The sequence below is a fragment of the Salvelinus fontinalis genome, chromosome 33 (genome assembly GCF_029448725.1).
Source record: "Salvelinus fontinalis isolate EN_2023a chromosome 33, ASM2944872v1, whole genome shotgun sequence".
NCBI classification, from domain to species: Eukaryota; Metazoa; Chordata; class Actinopteri; order Salmoniformes; family Salmonidae; genus Salvelinus; species Salvelinus fontinalis.
In genome coordinates, this window is record NC_074697.1 from 8,281,111 (window position 1) to 8,303,893 (window position 22,783).

Genomic DNA, 22,783 nt, shown 5'->3' on the forward strand with positions numbered 1-22,783 from the left:
CTCTCCCAAACACTCTCACTAGGGCTAATACGCTATTGTTAGGGCTAATACACTCTCACCAGGGCTAATACACTCACATTAGGGCTAATTTTGTTCTCACACACTCTCACCAGGGCTAATACACTCTCACCCGGGTTAATAGGTTTTCACTCGGGCTAATAAGCTCTCACTCGGGCTACTAAGCTCTCACTAGGGCTAATAGGCTCTCACTCGGGCTAATAGGCTCTCACTCGGGCTACTAAGCTCTCACTAGTGCTACTAAGCTCTCACTCGGGCTAATAGGCTCTCACTCGGGCTAATAGGCTCTCACTCGGGCTCCTAGGCTCTCACTAGGGCTAATAGGCTCTCACTCGGGCTAATAAGCTCTCACTCGGGCTAATAAGCTCTCACTAGGGCTAATATATTCACACAGGCTCTGTGCAGTCATAGGTTGGCCATGATTTGGTGTTGCAAGTCTATCACACACAGCCCAAATAAAGTTAGTCAGTTTACCAGCACTTCTTACTCAGAACCAGAAACGGGTTCCATGACCTGATGAGTGTCACAAACTGCTGTATATTCAGATCCTCTCTCTTTCATCCTCTTCCTCCCCTCCTCCTCCTCTCTCTATTGTTCCTTTCTCTCTGTCCATGTTTACCTTTTCGATACCATTAACAACCCTTTTTAGCTGAACCCTCTTCTCCACATACCCCTGCCTACTGGTGTGTGTGCGTGTGCGTTTGCGTGTGTTTGCGTGCGTGCGTGTATTTGTGTCTGAGGATATGTGTTTGTAGAAGTGCTTGCCGGGGCGAGAGAGAGCCCTCTTTGGGTCACTGCTCCCCCACCCCTCCCACAGCTGAACTGATACAGTAACAAAAGAAGATAGCCCCTCCTTACCAGCAGTGCTGTCCTGTCACACGGTCCGGCACAAAACAGAAGCCTCCACCTCTCCCACAAGGCTAGTGGACAGGGATCGCATAGGTTCTGAGTATCATCACCACAAACTTCTGCCTCCCTATCCCTGAAGACACACAACACAAGATACCATTTTACCATAGAGACTCACTGAGACAAGTCCTTGGTGCTGGCAACCATAACAAACACAACCATATCGTCATCCTCTGAAGAAGCTATCAGGTTAGCCTGGTCCCAGATCTCTATGTGAAGAAGCTAGCAGGTTAGCCTGTTCCCAGATCTCTATGTGAAGAAGCTAGCAGGTTAGCATGGTCCCAGATCTCCATGTGAAGAAGCTAGCAGGTTAGCCTGTTCCCAGATCTCTATGTGAAGAAACTAGCAGGTTAGCCTGGTCCCAGATATCTATGTGAAGAAGCTATCAGGTTAGCCTGGTCCCAGATCTCTATGTGAAGAAGCTATCAGGTTAGCCTGACCCCAGATATCTATGTGAAGAAGCTATCAGGTTAGCCTGGTCCCAGATATCTATGTGAAGAAGCTATCAGGTTAGCCTGGTCCCAGATATCTATGTGAAGAAGCTATCAGGTTAGCTTGGCCCCAGATCTCTATGTGAAGAAGCTATCAGGTTAGCCTGACCCCAGATCTGTATCTGCAGTAGCTAACTCCTCTGATTACTATTGTCATGCTGTAAAGCAAAACTGATCTGGGAGCAGACTAGCTGTGAGAGAACCTCAGTATGGAGTACACCACAAAACAACACGGGCCAGATGTTGGCTGTCTGTAGTGTGTCTCAGTGTCACATCCCATGTTCATGGTGGGGTGGGGGTGGGACGGGGGGTCTGATGGTGTGTGGGATGGGTTGTTTGGTGAGTCAATGGGGTGGCGGAGGTTGTAGACTGAGTGACGGTACCTGGAATGTCGCTGGGGTCACAGTGAACGGCGTTGCCATGGGAGTAGTGTGTCTTTTGACGCGTTGTTGACTGCCGGGTCGGTCCGCTCCACTGAAGGAGTTCACACAGCGCCGGAAACGTCCCCTAGCACCCTTGCTAGTTTGGGGACACTGGGGGTTAAGGGGGTTGGAGTCTACCCTGTCCATTTCCCATGGTTCCCATGCGTACTGCCCACCCCTGTGTGGCCAACCTGTGGCCTGGAGGATTGTGGGACATTTAGAGATGGTTAAACAGTTCTAATGGGAATTCCAAGAACATTTACAAGAAGCAAATGTCAATAAGATGAGATGTAACAAAATTGAATTGTTGAGGCAAGACTAGCAGTAGATCAGTCTGAGCAGTGGAGGGAGGAGGGAGCACCTTAGACACAGTCACAGGCAGGGAGGTCGCTGGTCCACAGGCAGGGAGGTCGCTGGTCCTCAGGCAGGGAGGTCGCTGGTCCTCAGGCAGGGAGGTCGCTGGTCCTCAGGCAGGGAGGTCGCTGGTCCTCAGGCAGGGAGGTCGCTGGTCCTCAGGCAGGGAGGTCGCTGGTCCACAGGCAGGGAGGTCGCTGGTCCTCAGGCAGGGAGGTCGCTGGTCCTCAGGCAGGGAGGTCGCTGGTCCACAGGCAGGGAGGTCGCTGGTCCTCAGGCAGGGAGGTCGCTGGTCCTCAGGCAGGGAGGTCGCTGGTCCACAGACAGGGAGGTCGCTGGTCCTCAGGCAGGGAGGTCGCTGGTCCTCAGGCAGGGAGGTCGCTGGTCCTCAGGCAGGGAGGTCGCTGGTCCACAGCCAGGGAGGTCGCTGGTCCACAGCCAGGGAGGTCGCTGGTCCACAGCCCGGGAGGTCGCAGGTCCGCAGCCAGGGAGGTGGCTGGTCCGCAGCCAGGGAGGTGGCTGGTCCACAGGCAGGGAGGTCGCTGGTCCACAGCCCGGGAGGTCGCAGGTCCACAGCCAGGGAGGTCGCTGGTCCACAGGCAGGGAGGTCGCTGGTCCACAGGCAGGGAGGTCGCTGGTCCACAGCCCGGGAGGTCGCAGGTCCACAGGCAGGGAGGTCGCTGGTCCACAGGCAGGGAGGTCGCAGGTCCACAGCCCGGGAGGTCGCAGGTCCACAGCCCGGGAGGTCGCTGGTCCACAGGCAGGGAGGTCGCTGGTCCACAGGCAGGGAGGTCGCTGGTCCACAGGCAGGGAGGTCGCTGGTCCACAGGCAGGGAGGTCGCTGGTCCACAGGCAGGGAGGTCGCTGGTCCACAGCCAGGGAGGTGGCTGGTCCACAGGCAGGGAGGTGGCTGGTCCACAGGCAGGGAGGTGGCTGGTCCACAGGCAGGGAGGTGGCTGGTCCACAGGCAGGGAGGTGGCTGGTCCACAGGCAGGGAGGTGGCAGGTCCACAGCCAGGGAGGTCGCTGGTCCACAGGCAGGGAGGTCGCTGGTCCACAGCCCGGGAGGTCGCAGGTCCACAGCCAGGGAGGTCGCTGGTCCATAGGCAGGGAGGTCGCTGGTCCACAGCCCGGGAGGTCGCAGGTCCACAGCCAGGGAGGTCGCAGGTCCACAGCCAGGGAGGTCGCTGGTCCACAGCCAGGGAGGTCGCAGGTCCACAGGCAGGGAGGTCGCAGGTCCACAGGCAGGGAGGTCGCTGGTCCACAGGCAGGGAGGTCGCTGGTCCACAGGCAGGGAGGTCGCTGGTCCACAGGCAGGGAGGTCGCTGGTCCACAGGCAGGGAGGTCGCTGGTCCACAGCCCGGGAGGTCGCTGGTCCACAGCCAGGGAGGTCGCTGGTCCACAGCCCGGGAGGTCGCTGGTCCACAGCCCGGGAGGTCGCAGGTCCACAGCCAGGGAGGTGGCTGGTCCACAGCCAGGGAGGTGGCAGGTCCACAGCCCGGGAGGTCGCAGGTCCACAGCCCGGGAGGTCGCAGGTCCACAGCCAGGGAGGTCGCAGGTCCACAGCCAGGGAGGTCGCTGGTCCACAGCCCGGGAGGTCGCAGGTCCACAGCCAGGGAGGTCGCTGGTCCACAGCCAGGGAGGTGGCTGGTCCACAGGCAGGGAGGTGGCTGGTCCACAGCCCGGGAGGTCGCAGGCCCACAGCCCGGGAGGTCGCTGGTCCACAGGCAGGGAGGTCGCTGGTCCACAGCCCGGGAGGTCGCAGGTCCACAGCCCGGGAGGTCGCAGGTCCACAGCCCGGGAGGTCGCAGGTCCACAGCCCGGGAGGTCGCAGGTCCACAGCCCGGGAGGTCGCAGGTCCACAGCCCGGGAGGTCGCAGGTCCACAGCCAGGGAGGTCGCAGGTCCACAGCCAGGGAGGTCGCAGGTCCACAGCCAGGGAGGTCGCAGGTCCACAGCCAGGGAGGTCGCAGGTCCACAGCCAGGGAGGTCGCAGGTCCACAGCCAGGGAGGTCGCAGGTCCACAGCCAGGGAGGTCGCTGGTCCACCGGCAGGGAGGTCGCTGGTCCACAGCCCGGGAGGTCGCAGGTCCACAGCCAGGGAGGTCGCTGGTCCACAGGCAGGGAGGTCGCTGGTCCACAGGCAGGGAGGTCGCTGGTCCACAGGCAGGGAGGTCGCTGGTCCACAGCCAGGGAGGTCGCTGGTCCACAGCCAGGGAGGTCGCTGGTCCACAGCCAGGGAGGTCGCTGGTCCACAGCCAGGGAGGTCGCTGGTCCACAGCCAGGGAGGTCGCTGGTCCACAGGCAGGGAGGTCGCTGGTCCACAGCCAGGGAGGTCGCTGGTCCACAGCCAGGGAGGTCGCTGGTCCACAGGCAGGGAGGTCGCTGGTCCACAGGCAGGGAGGTCGCTGGTCCACAGGCAGGGAGGTCGCTGGTCCACAGGCAGGGAGGTCGCTGGTCCACAGGCAGGGAGGTCGCTGGTCCACAGGCAGGGAGGTCGCTGGTCCACAGGCAGGGAGGTCGCTGGTCCACAGGCAGGGAGGTCGCAGGTCATATCACAATTAGCTGATATGGCTGTAGTCCATTGTCAGATGGTACACACAGCCTTGTTGTTTTACTAAATGTGTGTTTGTGTTTTCCAGCGTGGTGAAGGTTCTGCTGGAGTCTGGGGCTGATCCTAACGCAGGAGACGACTTCAACAACGTCTATGACACATCCAGAGAAAAGGGCATTCACTCACTGGAAGGTAACTATAACATCATTCATCCATCCTCCTAACCCCCAACTCAGAGACAAGCTGGAGCATCCTCCTAACCCCCCCAACTCAGAGACAAGCTGGAGCATCCTCCTAACCCCCCCAACTCAGAGACAAGCTGGAGCATCCTCCTAACCCCCCCAACTCAGAGTCAAGCTGGAGCGTATCTTACACACGTGATGATGTTGCAGACAGACAGATACACAGAGTGGGCCCTGGTTGTTAGTTTGTTAGATAGACAGACACACAGTGGGCCCTGGTCGTTAGTTTGTTAGATAGACAGATACACAGTGGGCCCTGGTTGTTAGTTTGTTAGATAGACAGATACACAGTGGGCCCTGGTCGTTAGTTTGTTAGATAGACAGACAGACACACAGTGGGACCTGGTCGTTAGTTTGTTAGATAGACAGACAGACACACAGTGGGACCTGGTCGTTAGTTTGTTAGATAGACAGATACACAGTGGGCCCTGGTCGTTAGTTTGTTAGATAGACAGATACACAGTGGGCCCTGGTCGTTAGTTAGTTAGATAGACAGATACACAGTGGGCCCTGGTTGTTAGTTTGTTAGATAGACAGATACACAGTGGGCCCTGGTCGTTAGTTTGTTAGATAGACAGATACACAGTGGGCCCTGGTCGTTAGTTTGTTAGATAGACAGATACACAGTGGGCCCTGGTCGTTAGTTTGTTAGATAGACAGATACACAGTGGGCCCTGGTCGTTAGTTTGTTAGATAGACAGACACACAGTGGGCCCTGGTTGTTAGTTTGTTAGATAGACAGATACACAGTGGGCCCTGGTCGTTAGTTTGTTAGATAGACAGATACACAGTGGGCCCTGGTCGTTAGTTTGTTAGATAGACAGACAGACACACAGTGGGCCCTGGTCGTTAGTTTGTTAGATAGACAGACAGACACACAGTGGGCCCTGGTTGTTAGTTTGTTAGATAGACAGATACACACAGTGGGCCCTGGTCGTTAGTTTGTTAGATAGACAGATACACAGTGGGCCCTGGTCGTTAGATAGACAAATACACAGTGGGCCCTGGTCGTTAGTTTGTTAGATAGACAGATACACAGTGGGCCCTGGTCGTTAGTTTGTTAGATAGACAGATACACAGTGGGCCCTGGTCGGTAGTTTGTTAGATAGACAGACACACAGTGGGCCCTGGTTGTTAGTTTGTTAGATAGACAGATACACAGTGGGCCCTGGTCGTTAGTTTGTTAGATAGACAGATACACAGTGGGCCCTGGTCGGTAGTTTGTTAGATAGACAGACACACAGTGGGCCCTGGTTGTTAGTTTGTTAGATAGACAGACACACAGTGGGCCCTGGTTGTTAGTTTGTTAGATAGACAGACACACAGTGGGCCCTGGTTGTTAGTTTGTTAGATAGACAGATACACAGTGGGCCCTGGTCGTTAGTTTGTTAGATAGATAGATACACAGTGGGCCCTGGTCGTTAGTTTGTTAGATAGACAGATACACAGTGGGCCCTGGTCGTTAGTTTGTTAGATAGACAGATACACAGTGGGCCCTGGTCGTTAGTTTGTTAGATAGACAGATACACAGTGGGCCCTGGTTGTTAGTTTGTTAGATAGACAGATACACACAGTGGGCCCTGGTCGTTAGTTTGTTAGATAGACAGATACACAGTGGGCCCTGGTCGTTAGATAGACAGATACACAGTGGGCCCTGGTCGTTAGTTTGTTAGATAGACAGATACACAGTGGGCCCTGGTCGTTAGTTTGTTAGATAGACAGATACACAGTGGGCCCTGGTCGTTAGTTTGTTAGATAGATAGACAGACACACAGTGGGCCCTGGTTGTTAGTTTGTTAGATAGACAGACACACAGTGGGCCCTGGTTGTTAGTTTGTTAGATAGACAGACACACAGTGGGCCCTGGTCGTTAGTTTGTTAGATAGACAGACACACAGTGGGCCCTGGTCGTTAGTTTGTTAGATAGACAGATACACAGTGGGCCCTGGTCGTTTGTTTGTTAGATAGACAGATACACAGTGGGCCCTGGTCGTTAGTTTGTTAGATAGACAGACACACAGTGGGCCCTGGTCGTTAGTTTGTTAGATAGACAGACACACAGTGGGCCCTGGTCGTTAGTTTGTTAGATAGACAGACACACAGTGGGCCCTGGTCGTTAGTTTGTTAGATAGACAGATACACAGTGGGCCCTGGTCGTTTGTTTGTTAGATAGACAGATACACAGTGGGCCCTGGTCGTTAGTTTGTTAGATAGACAGACACACAGTGGGCCCTGGTCGATAGTTTGTTAGATAGACATATACACAGTGGGCCCTGGTCGTTAGTTTGTTAGATAGACAGATACACAGTGGGCCCTGGTCGTTAGTTTGTTAGACAGACAGTGGGCCCTGGTCGTTAGTTTGTTAGACAGACAGTGGGCCCTGGTCGTTAGTTTGTTATTACGTAGATGAATTCTAACTGTAGACACAGACATTATGATCCCCTCTCATATTTGCATATATGTAAGAGTTTCATTTGTTCCCCATTTATATATTTTATTTATTTATTTTCTGGTGGAGGCGTTGTTTTATTTGTTTTCTACGGAAACACACACACACACACACACACACACACACACACACACACACACACACACACACACACACACACACACACACACACACACACACACACACACACACACAGACTCAGCCTCTGCTGGCTCTGCAGACATATTTATATGTGATATGTATATTGCACACATTTATATAGCTGTCAGCTTTGGGTCCACGCGGGGCGGCGTTGCACGGGGAAGCATTTCCCAGACGCACGCTGATAGATGGGCTAGGCGGGCCTGCGCGACGCTTTATTGAGTTTGCTGTGATTATCCCTCTCAGACATCCATACACACACCGGCCAGCCTGTCAGGGAGAGAGGGGGAGGGGGGATTATGTGATGGAGGGAGTGAAGAGACAAAGTTCCAGGGAAAGAGATGAAGGCAGACAATGAGAGGGAGAGAGGGAGTGTCGGGGAAAAGAGAGCCAGAGAGGATGACAAGTGGTGGTCGGAAGGAGAAAACTAAGTGCTGGGTAGAAAGAGGGAGGGAGAGAAGAGCTGAGTAGAGGGAGGGAGAGAGAGAGAGAGAGAGAGAGATAAATAAGGGCTGGGGAGAGAGAGAGAGCGAGAGAGATAAATAGGGCTGGGTGAGGGAGAGAGAGATAAATAAGGGCTGGGTAGAGAGAGAGAGAGAGAGATAAGGGCTGGGTAGAGAGAAAGAGAGATAAATAAGGGCTGGGTAGAGAGAGAGAGATAAATAAGGGCTGGGGAGAGGGAGAGAGATAAATAAGGGCTGGGTAGAGAGAGAGATAAATAAGGGCTGGGTAGAGAGAGAGAGAGATAAATAAGGGCTGGGGAGAGGGAGAGAGAGATAAATAAGGGCTGGGGAGAGGGAGAGAGAGATAAATAAGGGCTGGGGAGAGGGAGAGAGAGATAAATACGGGCTGGGTAGAGAGAGAGAGATAAATAAGGGCTGGGTAGAGAGAGAGAGATAAATAAGGGCTGGGTAGAGAGAGAGATAAATAAGGGCTGGGTAGAGAGAGAGATAAATAAGGGCTGGGGAGAGAGAGAGAGAGATAAATAAGGGCTGGGGAGAGGGAGAGAGATAAATAAGGGCTGGGTAGAGAGAGAGAGATAAATAAGGGCTGGGTAGAGAGAGAGAGAGATAAATAAGGGTTGGGGAGAGGGAGAGAGAGATAAATACGGGCTGGGTAGAGAGAGAGAGATAAATAAGGGCTGGGTAGAGAGAGAGAGAGATAAATAAGGTCTGGGTAGAGAGAGAGAGATAAATAAGGGCTGGGTAGAGAGAGAGATAAATAAGGGCTGGGTAGAGAGAGAGATAAATAAGGGCTGGGGAGAGGGAGAGAGAGATAAATAAGGGCTGGGTAGAGAGAGAGAGATAAATAAGGGCTGGGTAGAGAGAGAGAGAGATAAATAAGGGCTGGGTAGAGAGAGAGAGATAAATAAGGGCTGGGTAGAGAGAGAGATCAATAAGGGCTAGGTAGAGAGATGTAGAGAGTTAAATAAGGGCTGGGGAGAGGGAGAGAGAGATAAATAAGGGCTGGGTAGAGAGAGAGAGAGATAAATAAGGGCTGGGGAGAGGGAGAGAGAGATAAATAAGGGCTGGGTAGAGAGAGAGAGAGATAAATAAGGGCTGGGTAGAGAGAGAGCGAGAGATAAATAAGGGCTGGGTAGAGAGAGAGAGAGAGATAAATAAGGGCTGGGTAGAGGGAGAGAGATAAATAAGGGCTGGGTAGAGAGAGAGAGAGATAAATAAGGGCTGGGGAGAGGGAGAGAGAGATAAATAAGGGCTGGGTAGAGAGAGAGAGAGATAAATAAGGGCTGGGGAGAGGGAGAGAGAGATAAATAAGGGCTGGGTAGAGGTAGAGAGATAAATAAGGGCTGATTAGAGAGAGAGAGATAAATAAGGGCTGGGTAGAGAGAGAGAGAGATAAATAAGGGCTGGGTAGAGAGAGAGATAAATAAGGGCTGGGGAGAGAGAGAGATAAATAAGGGCTGGGTAGAGAGAGAGATAAATAAGGGCTGGGTAGAGAGATAAATAAGGGCTGGGTAGAGGGAGAGAGAGATAAATAAGGGCTGGGTAGAGAGAGAGAGATAAATAAGGGCTGGGGAGAGGGAGAGAGAGATAAATAAGGGCTGGGTAGAGAGAGAGATAAATAAGGGCTGGGTAGAGAGAGAGAGATAAGGGCTGGGTAGAGGGAGAGAGATAAGTAAGGGCTGGGTAGAGGGAGAGAGATAAATAAGGGCTGGGGAGAGAGAGAGATAAATAAGGGCTGGGGAGAGAGAGAGAGAGATAAATAAGGGCTGGGGAGAGAGAGAGAGAGATAAATAAGGGCTGGGGAGAGGGAGAGAGATAAATAAGGGCTGGGTAGAGAGAGAGAGATAAATAAGGGCTGGGTAGAGAGAGAGAGAGATAAATAAGGGTTGGGGAGAGGGAGAGAGAGATAAATACGGGCTGGGTAGAGAGAGAGAGAGATAAATAAGGGCTGGGTAGAGAGAGAGAGAGATAAATAAGGTCTGGGTAGAGAGAGAGAGATAAATAAGGGCTGGGTAGAGAGAGAGATAAATAAGGGCTGGGTAGAGAGAGAGATAAATAAGGGCTGGGGAGAGGGAGAGAGAGATAAATAAGGGCTGGGTAGAGAGAGAGAGATAAATAAGGGCTGGGTAGAGAGAGAGAGAGATAAATAAGGGCTGGGTAGAGAGAGAGAGATAAATAAGGGCTGGGTAGAGAGAGAGATCAATAAGGGCTAGGTAGAGAGATGTAGAGAGTTAAATAAGGGCTGGGGAGAGGGAGAGAGAGATAAATAAGGGCTGGGTAGAGAGAGAGAGAGATAAATAAGGGCTGGGGAGAGGGAGAGAGAGATAAATAAGGGCTGGGTAGAGAGAGAGAGAGATAAATAAGGGCTGGGTAGAGAGAGAGCGAGAGATAAATAAGGGCTGGGTAGAGAGAGAGAGAGAGATAAATAAGGGCTGGGTAGAGGGAGAGAGATAAATAAGGGCTGGGTAGAGAGAGAGAGAGATAAATAAGGGCTGGGGAGAGGGAGAGAGAGATAAATAAGGGCTGGGTAGAGAGAGAGAGAGATAAATAAGGGCTGGGGAGAGGGAGAGAGAGATAAATAAGGGCTGGGTAGAGGTAGAGAGATAAATAAGGGCTGATTAGAGAGAGAGAGATAAATAAGGGCTGGGTAGAGAGAGAGAGAGATAAATAAGGGCTGGGTAGAGAGAGAGATAAATAAGGGCTGGGGAGAGAGAGAGATAAATAAGGGCTGGGTAGAGAGAGAGATAAATAAGGGCTGGGTAGAGAGATAAATAAGGGCTGGGTAGAGGGAGAGAGAGATAAATAAGGGCTGGGTAGAGAGAGAGAGATAAATAAGGGCTGGGGAGAGGGAGAGAGAGATAAATAAGGGCTGGGTAGAGAGAGAGATAAATAAGGGCTGGGTAGAGAGAGAGAGAGAGATAAATAAGGGCTGGGTAGAGGGAGAGAGATAAATAAGGGCTGGGTAGAGGGAGAGAGATAAATAAGGGCTGGGGAGAGAGAGAGATAAATAAGGGCTGGGTAGAGAGAGAGATAAATAAGGGCTGGGTAGAGAGAGAGAGAGATAAATAAGGGCTGGGTAGAGAGAGAGAGATAAATAAGGGCTGGGTAGAGAGAGAGAGATAAATAAGGGCTGGGTAGAGGGAGAGAGATAAATAAGGGCTGGGTAGAGAGAGAGAGAGATAAATAAGGGCTGGGTAGAGAGAGAGAGAGATAAATAAGGGCTGGGTAGAGAGAGAGAGAGAGATAAATAAGGGCTGGTTAGAGAGAGAGAGAGATAAATAAGGACTGGGTAGAGGGAGAGAGATAAATAAGGGCTGGGGAGAGAGAGAGAGATAAATAAGGGCTGGGGAGAGAGAGAGAGATAAATAAGGGCTGGGTAGAGAGAGAGAGATAAATAAGGGCTGGGTAGAGAGAGAGAGATAAATAAGGGCTGGGTAGAGAGAGAGAGATAAATAAGGGCTGGGTAGAGAGAGAGAGATAAATAAGGGCTGGGTGGAGAGAGAGAGATAAATAGGGGCTGGGTAGAGAGAGAGATAAATAAGGGCTGGGTAGAGGGAGAGAGAGATAAATAAGGGCTGGGTAGAGGGAGAGAGATAAATAAGGGCTGGGTAGAGAGAGAGAGATAAATAAGGGCTGGGTAGAGAGAGAGAGATAAATAAGGGCTGGGTAGAGAGAGAGAGATAAATAAGGGCTGGGTAGAGAGAGAGAGATAAATAAGGGCTGGGTAGAGAGAGAGAGAGAAAAATAAGGGCTGGGGAGAGGGAGAGAGAGATAAATAAGGGCTGGGGAGAGAGAGAGAGATAAATAAGGGCTGGGTAGAGAGAGAGAGATAAATAAGGGCTGGGTAGAGAGAGAGAGAGATAAATAAGGGCTGGGGAGAGGGAGAGAGAGATAAATAAGGGCTGGGGAGAGAGAGAGAGATAAATAAGGGCTGGGTAGAGAGAGAGAGATAAATAAGGGCTGGGTAGAGAGAGAGAGATAAATAAGGGCTGGGTAGAGAGAGAGAGAGATAAATAAGGGCTGGGTAGAGGTAGAGAGATAAATAAGGGCTGGGTAGAGAGAGAGAGATAAATAAGGGCTGGGTAGAGAGAGAGAGAGATAAATAAGGGCTGGGTAGAGAGAGAGAGAGATAAATAAGGGCTGGGTAGAGGGAGAGAGAGATAAATAAGGGCTGGGGAGAGAGAGAGATAAATAAGGGCTGGGTAGAGAGAGAGATAGATAAGGGCTGGGTAGAGGGAGAGAGAGATAAATAAGGGCTGGGTAGAGGGAGAGAGAGATAAATAAGGGCTGGGTAGAGGGAGAGATAAATAAGGGCTGGGTAGAGGGAGAGAGAGATAAATAAGGGCTGGGTAGAGAGAGAGAGAGATAAATAAGGGCTGGGTAGAGGGAGAGAGAGATAAATACGGGCTGGGAGAGGGAGAGAGAGATAAATAAGGACTGGGTAGAGAGAGAGATAAATAAGGGCTGGGTAGAGAGAGAGAGATAAATAAGGGCTGGGAGAGGGAGAGAGAGATAAATAAGGGCTGGGAGAGGGAGAGAGAGATAAATAAGGGCTGGGTAGAGAGAGAGAGAGATAAATAAGGGCTGGGTAGAGAGAGAGAGATAAATAAGGGCTGGGTAGAGAGAGAGAGAGATAAATAAGGGCTGGGTAGAGAGAGAGAGATAAATAAGGGCTGGGTAGAGAGAGAGATAAATAAGGGCTGGGGAGAGGGAGAGAGAGATAAATAAGGGCTGGGGAGAGGGAGAGAGAGATAAATAAGGACTGAGTAGAGAGAGAGAGAGATAAATAAGGGCTGGGTAGAGAGAGAGAGATAAATAAGGGCTGGGTAGAGAGAGAGAGATAAATAAGGGCTGGGTAGAGAGAGAGAGATAAATAAGGGCTGGGTAGAGGGAGAGAGATAAATAAGGGCTGGGGAGAGAGAGATAAATAAGGGCTGGGGAGAGAGAGAGAGATAAATAAGGGCTGGGTAGAGAGAGAGAGATAAATAAGGGCTGGGGAGAGAGAGATAAATAAGGGCTGGGTAGAGAGAGAGAGATAAATAAGGGCTGGGTAGAGGGAGAGAGATAAATAAGGGCTGGGGAGAGAGAGATAAATAAGGGCTGGGTAGAGAGAGAGAGATAAATAAGGGCTGGGTAGAGAGAGAGAGATAAATAAGGGCTGGGAGAGGGAGAGAGAGATAAATAAGGGCTGGGTAGAGAGAGAGAGAGATAAGGGCTGGGTAGAGAGAGAGAGATAAATAAGGGCTGGGTAGAGAGAGAGAGAGATAAATAAGGGCTGGGTAGAGAGAGAGAGATAAATAAGGGCTGGGTAGAGAGAGAGATAAATAAGGGCTGGGGAGAGGGAGAGAGAGATAAATAAGGGCTGGGGAGAGGGAGAGAGAGATAAATAAGGACTGAGTAGAGAGAGAGAGAGATAAATAAGGGCTGGGTAGAGAGAGAGAGATAAATAAGGGCTGGGTAGAGAGAGAGAGATAAATAAGGGCTGGGTAGAGAGAGAGAGATAAATAAGGGCTGGGTAGAGGGAGAGAGATAAATAAGGGCTGGGGAGAGAGAGATAAATAAGGGCTGGGGAGAGAGAGAGAGATAAATAAGGGCTGGGTAGAGAGAGAGAGATAAATAAGGGCTGGGGAGAGAGAGATAAATAAGGGCTGGGTAGAGAGAGAGAGATAAATAAGGGCTGGGTAGAGGGAGAGAGATAAATAAGGGCTGGGGAGAGAGAGATAAATAAGGGCTGGGTAGAGAGAGAGAGAGATAAATAAGGGCTGGGTAGAGGGAGAGAGAGATAAATAAGGGCTGGGTAGAGAGAGAGAGATAAATAAGGGCTGGGTAGAGAGAGAGAGAGATAAATAAGGGCTGGGTAGAGAGAGAGAGATAAATAAGGGCTGGGTAGAGAGAGAGAGATAAATAAGGGCTGGGTAGAGGGAGAGAGAGATAAATAAGGGCTGGGTAGAGAGAGAGAGATAAATAAGGGCTGGGTAGAGAGAGAGAGATAAATAAGGGCTGGGTAGAGAGAGAGAGATAAATAAGGGCTGGGTAGAGAGAGAGAGATAAATAAGGGCTGGGTAGAGGGAGAGAGAGATAAATAAGGGCTGGGTAGAGAGAGAGAGATAAATAAGGGCTGGGTAGAGAGAGAGAGAGATAAATAAGGGCTGGGTAGAGAGAGAGAGAGATAAATAAGGGCTGGGTAGAGAGAGAGAGAGATAAATAAGGGCTGGGTAGAGAGAGAGAGAGATAAATAAGGGCTGGGTAGAGAGAGAGAGAGATAAATAAGGGCTGGGTAGAGGGAGAGAGAGATAAATAAGGGCTGGGGAGAGGGAGAGAGAGATAAATAAGGGCTGGGTAGAGAGAGAGATAAATAAGGGCTGGGTAGAGGGAGAGAGAGATAAATAAGGGCTGGGTAGAGGGAGAGAGAGATAAATAAGGGCTGGGGAGAGGGAGAGAGAGATAAATAAGGGCTGGGTAGAGAGAGAGATAAATAAGGACTGGGTAGAGAGAGAGATAAATAAGGACTGGGTAGAGAGAGAGAGAGATAAATAAGGACTGGGTAGAGAGAGAGATAAATAAGGGCTGGGTAGAGAGAGAGAGAGATAAATAAGGGCTGGGTAGAGAGAGAGATAAATAAGGGCTGGGTAGAGGGAGAGAGAGATAAATAAGGGCTGGGGAGAGGGAGAGAGAGATAAATAAGGGCTGGGTAGAGAGAGAGATAAATAAGGACTGGGTAGAGAGAGAGATAAATAAGGGCTGGGTAGAGGGAGAGAGATAAATAAGGGCTGGGTAGAGAGAGAGAGAGATAAATAAGGGCTGGGTAGAGAGAGAGAGATAAATAAGGACTGGGTAGAGAGAGAGAGATAAATAAGGACTGGGTAGAGAGAGAGAGAGATAAATAAGGACTGGGTAGAGAGAGAGATAAATAAGGGCTGGGTAGAGAGAGAGAGAGATAAATAAGGGCTGGGTAGAGAGAGAGATAAATAAGGGCTGGGTAGAGGGAGAGAGAGATAAATAAGGGCTGGGGAGAGGGAGAGAGAGATAAATAAGGGCTGGGTAGAGAGAGAGATAAATAAGGACTGGGTAGAGAGAGAGATAAATAAGGGCTGGGTAGAGGGAGAGAGATAAATAAGGGCTGGGTAGAGAGAGAGAGAGATAAATAAGGGCTGGGTAGAGAGAGAGAGATAAATAAGGACTGGGTAGAGAGAGAGAGATAAATAAGGACTGGGTAGAGAGAGAGAGATAAATAAGGACTGGGTAGAGAGAGAGAGATAAATAAGGACTGGGTAGAGAGAGAGAGATAAATAAGGACTGGGTAGAGAGAGAGAGAGATAAATAAGGACTGGGTAGAGAGAGAGAGATAAATAAGGACTGGGTAGAGAGAGAGAGATAAATAAGGACTGGGTAGAGAGAGAGAGATAAATAAGGACTGGGTAGAGAGAGAGAGAGATAAATAAGGACTGGGTAGAGAGAGAGATAAATAAGGGCTGGGTAGAGAGAGAGAGAGATAAATAAGGGCTGGGTAGAGAGAGAGATAAATAAGGGCTGGGTAGAGGGAGAGAGAGATAAATAAGGGCTGGGGAGAGGGAGAGAGAGATAAATAAGGGCTGGGTAGAGAGAGAGATAAATAAGGACTGGGTAGAGAGAGAGATAAATAAGGGCTGGGTAGAGGGAGAGAGATAAATAAGGGCTGGGTAGAGAGAGAGAGAGATAAATAAGGGCTGGGTAGAGAGAGAGAGATAAATAAGGGCTGGGTAGAGAGAGAGAGATAAATAAGGACTGGGTAGAGAGAGAGAGAGATAAATAAGGGCTGGGTAGAGAGAGAGATAAATAAGGGCTGGGTAGAGAGAGAGAGATAAATAAGGGCTGGGTAGAGAGAGAGAGATAAATAAGGACTGGGTAGAGAGAGAGAGAGATAAATAAGGGCTGGGTAGAGAGAGAGATAAATAAGGGCTGGGTAGAGAGAGAGAGATAAATAAGGGCTGGGTAGAGAGAGAGAGATAAATAAGGACTGGGTAGAGAGAGAGAGAGATAAATAAGGGCTGGGTAGAGAGAGAGATAAATAAGGGCTGGGTAGAGAGAGAGAGATAAATAAGGGCTGGGTAGAGAGAGAGAGATAAATAAGGGCTGGGTAGAGGGAGAGAGAGATAAATAAGGGCTGGGTAGAGGGAGAGATAAATAAGGACTGGGTAGAGGGAGAGATAAATAAGGACTGGGTAGAGAGAGAGAGAGATAAATAAGGGCTGGGTAGAGGGAGAGATAAATAAGGGCTGGGTAGAGGGAGAGAGAGATAAATAAGGGCTGGGTAGAGGGAGAGATAAATAAGGGCTGGGTAGAGAGAGAGATAAATAAGGGCTGGGGAGAGAGAGAGATAAATAAGGGCTGGGTAGAGAGAGAGAGAGATAAATAAGGGCTGGGTAGAGAGAGAGAGATAAATAAGGGCTGGGTAGAGAGAGAGATAAATAAGGGCTGGGTAGAGAGAGAGAGATAAATAAGGACTGGGTAGAGAGAGAGAGAGATAAATAAGGGCTGGGTAGAGGGAGAGATAAATAAGGGCTGGGGAGAGGGAGAGGGGAAGGGAGAGAGAGAGATAAATAAGGGCTGGGGAGAGGGAGAGGGGAAGGGAGAGAGAGAGAGAAAGGCTGTGTGTAATAAAGAAGTGTGTATCATTACTATACAGAGTGTTGCTGAACACACTATCACTGCTATTTTTAAAGTAGAAACATCATGGATTCTCTCTAATGTAGAAATGAGTTTGGTAATCATCATTTTACATGAATGGAGAAGATAAAAATACAACTGATTTATTAATCTCTCTGCTTTCATTACTTCTCTCTCTCCTTCGCCCTCTTTTTGTCTGTCTGTCTGTCTGTCTGTCTGTCTGTCTGTCTGTGTCAGTGTTGGTTTCCAGGGAGGATGAATTTAGTAGCAGGCTGAGTAGCAGGGCTGGTTTCCGTGGTTGCACAGCCCTACACTACGCAACGCTGGCCGACGACCCACTCGCTGTACGCATGCTGCTGGAGAAAGGTGAGTCGTGCACACACACACACACACACACACACACACACACACACACACACTGACACGCATCCACACACACGCATATCATGTCCTTGAGGTGTACTTTAAGTGACTGATTGGGTTTCTGTGCTCACACCTGTCGTTGACTCGGGTCCTCTACCGAACACACTACCCCAGGGCAGAACATCCCTCCCCTCCTACGGTCCCTCTACACACCAGTGGGTTTTAAACAAGTAAGCCCCAACCTCCCTCCAGCCCTCCCTCCAGACCTAATTGATCTCTGACCCTTGCACAGACCCTGTCCTGGGGCAACACCACAAGAAAATAGAGAGAAACTGTGAGATTAGACCCAACCAAATCATGAGAAAACAAAAAGACCATTACTTGACACATTGGAAAGAATTAACAAGAAAACTGAGCAAACTAGAATGAAATTTGTCCCTAAACAGAGAGTACACAGTGGCAGAATACCTGACCACTGTGACTGACCCAAATTTAAGGAAAGCTTTGACTATGTACAGACTCAGTGAGCATAGCCTTGCTATTGAGAAAGGCCGCCGAAGGCTGACCTGGCTCTCAAGAGAAGACAGGCTATGTGCACACTGGCCAGAAAATGAGGTGGAAACTGAGCTGCACTTCTTAACCCCCTGCCAAATGTATGACCATATTAGAGACACATATTTCCCTCAGATTACACAGATATATCAAGAATTCGAAAAAACAAATCCAATTTTAATTTACTCCCATATCTACTGGGTGAAATACAACAATGTGCCATCACAGCAACGGCTCTGGGAAACAAATAACGTCAGCTAGGGAGCCAGCCAGCTAACGCTAGCTAGCTAACAGTACACTTTAGTTTGAAATGGAACCATTTTCTGTCAAAATTAGAAAGGTGTAATATCTGAAAATGTAGCTAGCTAACGCTAGACTATCTCACCTGTATACATCACCGTGCGTGATGGACGCGTCTCCCTATCACAGAGGCCATGCCACGGTTGCCCTTAGTTTGAAGATGTAATCCAGAGACAGGTGTTTCCTCCATCTCTTTATCTATCACACTCTAATTTCACTGATTTCAAAACTCGGTCCTCCAGAAAGTGGAGAGACACACTTATGCAGCTCCACTACACAATAAAACCATTTTTAAAGCCGCGTTCAACAGGATTACCAACACAGACTAATGAGTTCAAATAGACAGAAGCCTTCAATATGGCAGACCAATCCGAACTTCTCTCTCGGCATGTCCAGCCCACTCATTATCTCAGCCAATTTAACCGACAAGACTCTAATTGTATTTGTATTTACAAATTACATACATGTTTGTTATTAAGGCACATGAAAGTTCACATGTTCAAGAAAGCATTTCTGCCCCCCAAAAAAACGAATTTTGATAAAACAAAACTTTATTTTACGTTCAAACAGCTCTCCTGTGAAGTAACTTGCGACAGATGCCTAGTTTCCTGAATTGGGTCACATATAGACATAATATGACAAATGTCTCTATTATTTTGGAACTTGTCCGAGTGTAATATGTAAACATATGTTTCCATGCCAACATAGCACCTTGAATTGAATTGTCTGTGTGTGTGTGATTTCTATGAGTATTTTATTAGTGGGGGGGGGGTTAAGTGTATACAGTGAGGAGAACAAGTATTTGATACACTGACGATTTTGCAGGTTTTCTGATGTATCAAATACTTATGTCATGCAATAAAATGCAAATGAATTACTTAAAAATCATACAATGTGATTTTCTGGATTTTTGTGTTAGATTCCGTCTCTCACAGTTGAAGTGTACCCATGATAAAAATTACAGACCTCTAGATGCTTTGTAAGTAGGAAAACCTGCCAAATCGGCAGTGTATCAAATACTTGTTCTCCCCACTGTCCATATTGAATATCTATGAGTATGGTATTAGTGTGTGGGGAGGGGTTAGTGTATACATATTGAATAATGACTTTCTAAGGAGATAGAACTGAAGCAGGATTGTTAAAGAAAATGATTGTTGCCATTTGGTATGAGGAAGTCTCTAAACTGCGCTTATTTAATGGATCGAAATAATAACTGCTATGTGCAAAGGTTTCACAGATAATCTGCATCCTTAAAAATGTCCAAATAAACCCCCCAAAAGCTTAGACCACTGTCTTAATTACTAGGTAAGCCCACGCACACACACACAAACACTGTCATGATTGAGTTACAGGAATACTGTTCTGTTTATGATGGATTACACCTCTCCCACTGTCGTGTTCTGGTCCTCCATCTTTTTCTCTCTCTTCCTCAAACTGACTGGTAGAACTAGACACAGCAAAAGGGGAAAGAGGGAGGAGGCTGAGAGAATGAGTAATCTAAGTGCTTAAACAAATTCTACTCACCTAATGGAATAACACCCCCCCCCCCCCCCCCCCCCCCCCCCACACACACTCTCCTTCCTGACCGTGATACATTTTTACATAAAAAAACTGGAGAAATTTCTCATAACAGAAACAATTATTCTAAACCAATCACATTAAAGATGTTGTTACCCAGACGACCTGACCACGCCTGACCGGCACTGCTATCACAGCAAATCAGAATCCATCTGTGACCTCCTTCCCCTTCACTCACTAGCGCGGTCACACACACACACACACACACATACACACACACATACACACACACACACACACACACACACACACACACACACACACACACACACACAGTAACACGAGGAGAAGTTGTTTCTTGTCTTGTTTCTTCCTAAGCTCAGTTTCGGCCCCTCCTTTCCTCTGCTCTCCTCCATCTTTCTGTTTTCCTGCTTCGGTCCTCCCGTTCTCCCCCTCTTATAGGAGAGCTGTAATAAAACATACGTGATGAATAACGGCTTTCAGTGATGACAACTTCTGTGTGTGTCGTTTAAGGTGTATATGCACCTGCGTATTTGTGCTCGCATTTGTGTTTATTTCCCCTGTGTGTGGTGTGTGGTGTGGTGTGGTGTGGTGTGGTGTGGTGTGGTGTGGTGTGTGTGTGTGTGTGTGTGTGTGTGTGTGTGTGTGTGTGTGTGTGTGTGTGTGTGTGTGTGTGTGTGTGTGTGTGTGTGTGTGTGTGACCCTTGTGCGTTGTCTTGCTCTCTTCGCCTCCGTTGGCTCTTAGTCTCACGCCTCCATCCATCACCGTCTGTAGGCCCACCTCAAGCAGGCTCCTGCCCCAGCAGCCCTCAACCTGCCTGGGGAAGCTCACTACCCAGCCCCCAGGCTCCACACAGGGCCCCACAAGGCTGGCAGAGAGTAATAGCGCGGAGCATGGCCCTGACCAGGGGGGGTTAGACACTCAGACCAGCAGGGTCCCTGTCCCACCAGCTGTACTGAAGCGGGGAGGGAGAGAATACTGCTAATAGACATTTTTAATGAGGCAATAATAAAGGGGTTTGTAAGTGAATTTCCTGCTGGTTTTGCATCTGTTTCAATATAGTTATTGTTTGCGTGTGACCCTCCCCCCTCTCTCTCCCCTCTCCCCCCTCTCTCTCTCTCTCTCTCCCCTCCCCTCTCTCTCTCCCCCTCTCTCTCTCTCCCCTCCCCTCTCTCTCTCCCCCTCTCTCTCTCTCCCCTCTCCCCTCTCTCTCTCTCTCTCTCTCCCCTCTCCCCCGTCTTTCTCTCTCTTCCCCCTCTCCCTCTATCTTTTTCTCTCTCGCTCCCCCCTCTATCTCTCTCTCTCTGAGGGTTAGTGGTCGTTAGGGTTGATCCTTGGCCCAGAGGGATGGGCTGATATTAAAGGCCTAAATGATGCTATTTATTATGTTGGAAACAGAACGGGGGGGGCAGAGTGTGTGTGAGGCAGGTGAGGGGAGCTGTGAGTGTGTGTGGGTGTGTGTCAGCTGGTATATTGCTTTTGTCCTTTATGTTTGGGGTTTGGATCATTGGTTTGGGAGCAGGGCAGGTGTTTAGGTTTTTATCAATAATCACCATGGCGATTACTCTCACTGGTCTTCGCTCACAGCAACATTACGACCATGTACCACATGGTACACAGACACACACACACACACACACACACACACACACACACACACACACAGCATCGCAAAACACACCATGCGGCATCGCTACAGAGGCGTGTGTGTGTGTGACACTGAGTTAAGAGTGCAGGTCAGGTCAGGGCATAAGGCAATGCTAACCACCCTTACAGACAACACCACCGGCACCCCACACTGCCATTACACACTCTCAATCCCCGAACACACACTCTCAATCCCCGACACACACTCTCACACACACACTCTCAATCATTGACTCACACACGCACACACACACTCAATCACTGACACACACACTGTAACACATGCCGTCTCTCCTGAGGTTACCTCAGCCCTTTAGTGTGTGTGTAATATACATTTACATTACATTTAAGTCATTTAGCAGACGCTCTTATCCAGAGCGACTTACAAATTGGTGCATTCACCTTATGATATCCAGTGGAACAACCACTTTACAATAGTGCATCTAACTCTTTTAAGGGGGGGGGGGGGTTAGAAGGATTACTTTATCCTATCCTAGGTATTCCTTAAAGAGGTGGGGTTTCAGGTGTCTCCGGAAGGTGGTGATTGACTCCGCTGACCTGGCGTCGTGAGGGAGTTTGTTCCACCATTGGGGTGCCAGAGCAGCGAACAGTTTTGACTGGGCTGAGCGGGAACTGTACTTCCTCAGAGGTAGGGAGGCGAGCAGGCCAGAGGTGGATGAACGCAGTGCCCTTGTTTGGGTGTAGGGCCTGATCAGAGCCTGAAGGTACGGAGGTGCCGTTCCCCTCACAGCTCCGTAGGCAAGCACCATGGTCTTGTAGCGGATGCGAGCTTCAACTGGAAGCCAGTGGAGAGAGCGGAGGAGCGGGGTGACGTGAGAGAACTTGGGAAAGTTGAACACCAGACGGGCTGCGGCGTTCTGGATGAGTTGTAGGGGTTTAATGGCACAGGCAGGGAGCCCAGCCAACAGCGAGTTGCAGTAATCCAGACGGGAGATGACAAGTGCCTGGATTAGGACCTGCGCCGCTTCCTGCGTGAGGCAGGGTCGTACTCTGCGAATGTTGTAGAGCATGAACCTACAGGAACGGGTCACCGCCTTGATGTTAGATGAGAACGACAGGGTGTTGTCCAGGATCACGCCAAGGTTCTTAGCACTCTGGGAGGAGGACACAATGGAGTTGTCAACCGTGATGGCGAGATCATGGAACAAGCAGTCCTTCCCCGGGAGGAAGAGCAGCTCCGTCTTGCCGAGGTTCAGCTTGAGGTGGTGATCCGTCATCCACACTGATATGTCTGCCAGACATGCAGAGATGCGATTCACCACCTGGTTATCAGAGGGGGTAAAGGAGAAGATTAATTGTGTGTCGTCTGCATAGCAATGATAGGAGAGACCATGTGAGGATATGACAGAGCCAAGTGACTTGGTGTATAGCGAGAATAGGATAGGGCCTAGAACAGAGCCCTGGGGGACACCAGTGGTGAGAGCACGTGGTGCGGAGACAGATTCTCGCCACGCCACCTGGTAGGAGCGACCTGTCAGGTAGGACGCAATCCAAGCGTGGGCCGCGCCGGAGATGCCCAGCTCGGGGTAGGGGTAGTAACCTACTGTAATATAGTAACCTACTATAATATAGTAACCTACTGTAATATAGTAACCTACTGTAAGTTAGTAACCTACTGTAACATAATATAGTAACCTACTGTAATATAGTAATCTACTGTAATATAGTAACCT

General features: G+C 49.6%; 1 protein-coding gene across 2 annotated transcripts in view; it reads left to right on the forward strand.

Annotated features, from left to right (window-relative positions):
• Positions 1–22,783, forward strand: part of clpb (ClpB family mitochondrial disaggregase) — a 76,908-nt gene that overhangs the window by 19,948 nt on the left and 34,177 nt on the right. For both annotated transcript variants that reach the window (XM_055895088.1, XM_055895087.1), the window contains 2 exons: positions 4,834–4,937; positions 16,925–17,053. In XM_055895088.1, the coding sequence (XP_055751063.1) occupies positions 4,834–4,937; positions 16,925–17,053 (233 nt within the window). The remainder of the gene's footprint in view (positions 1–4,833; positions 4,938–16,924; positions 17,054–22,783) is intronic.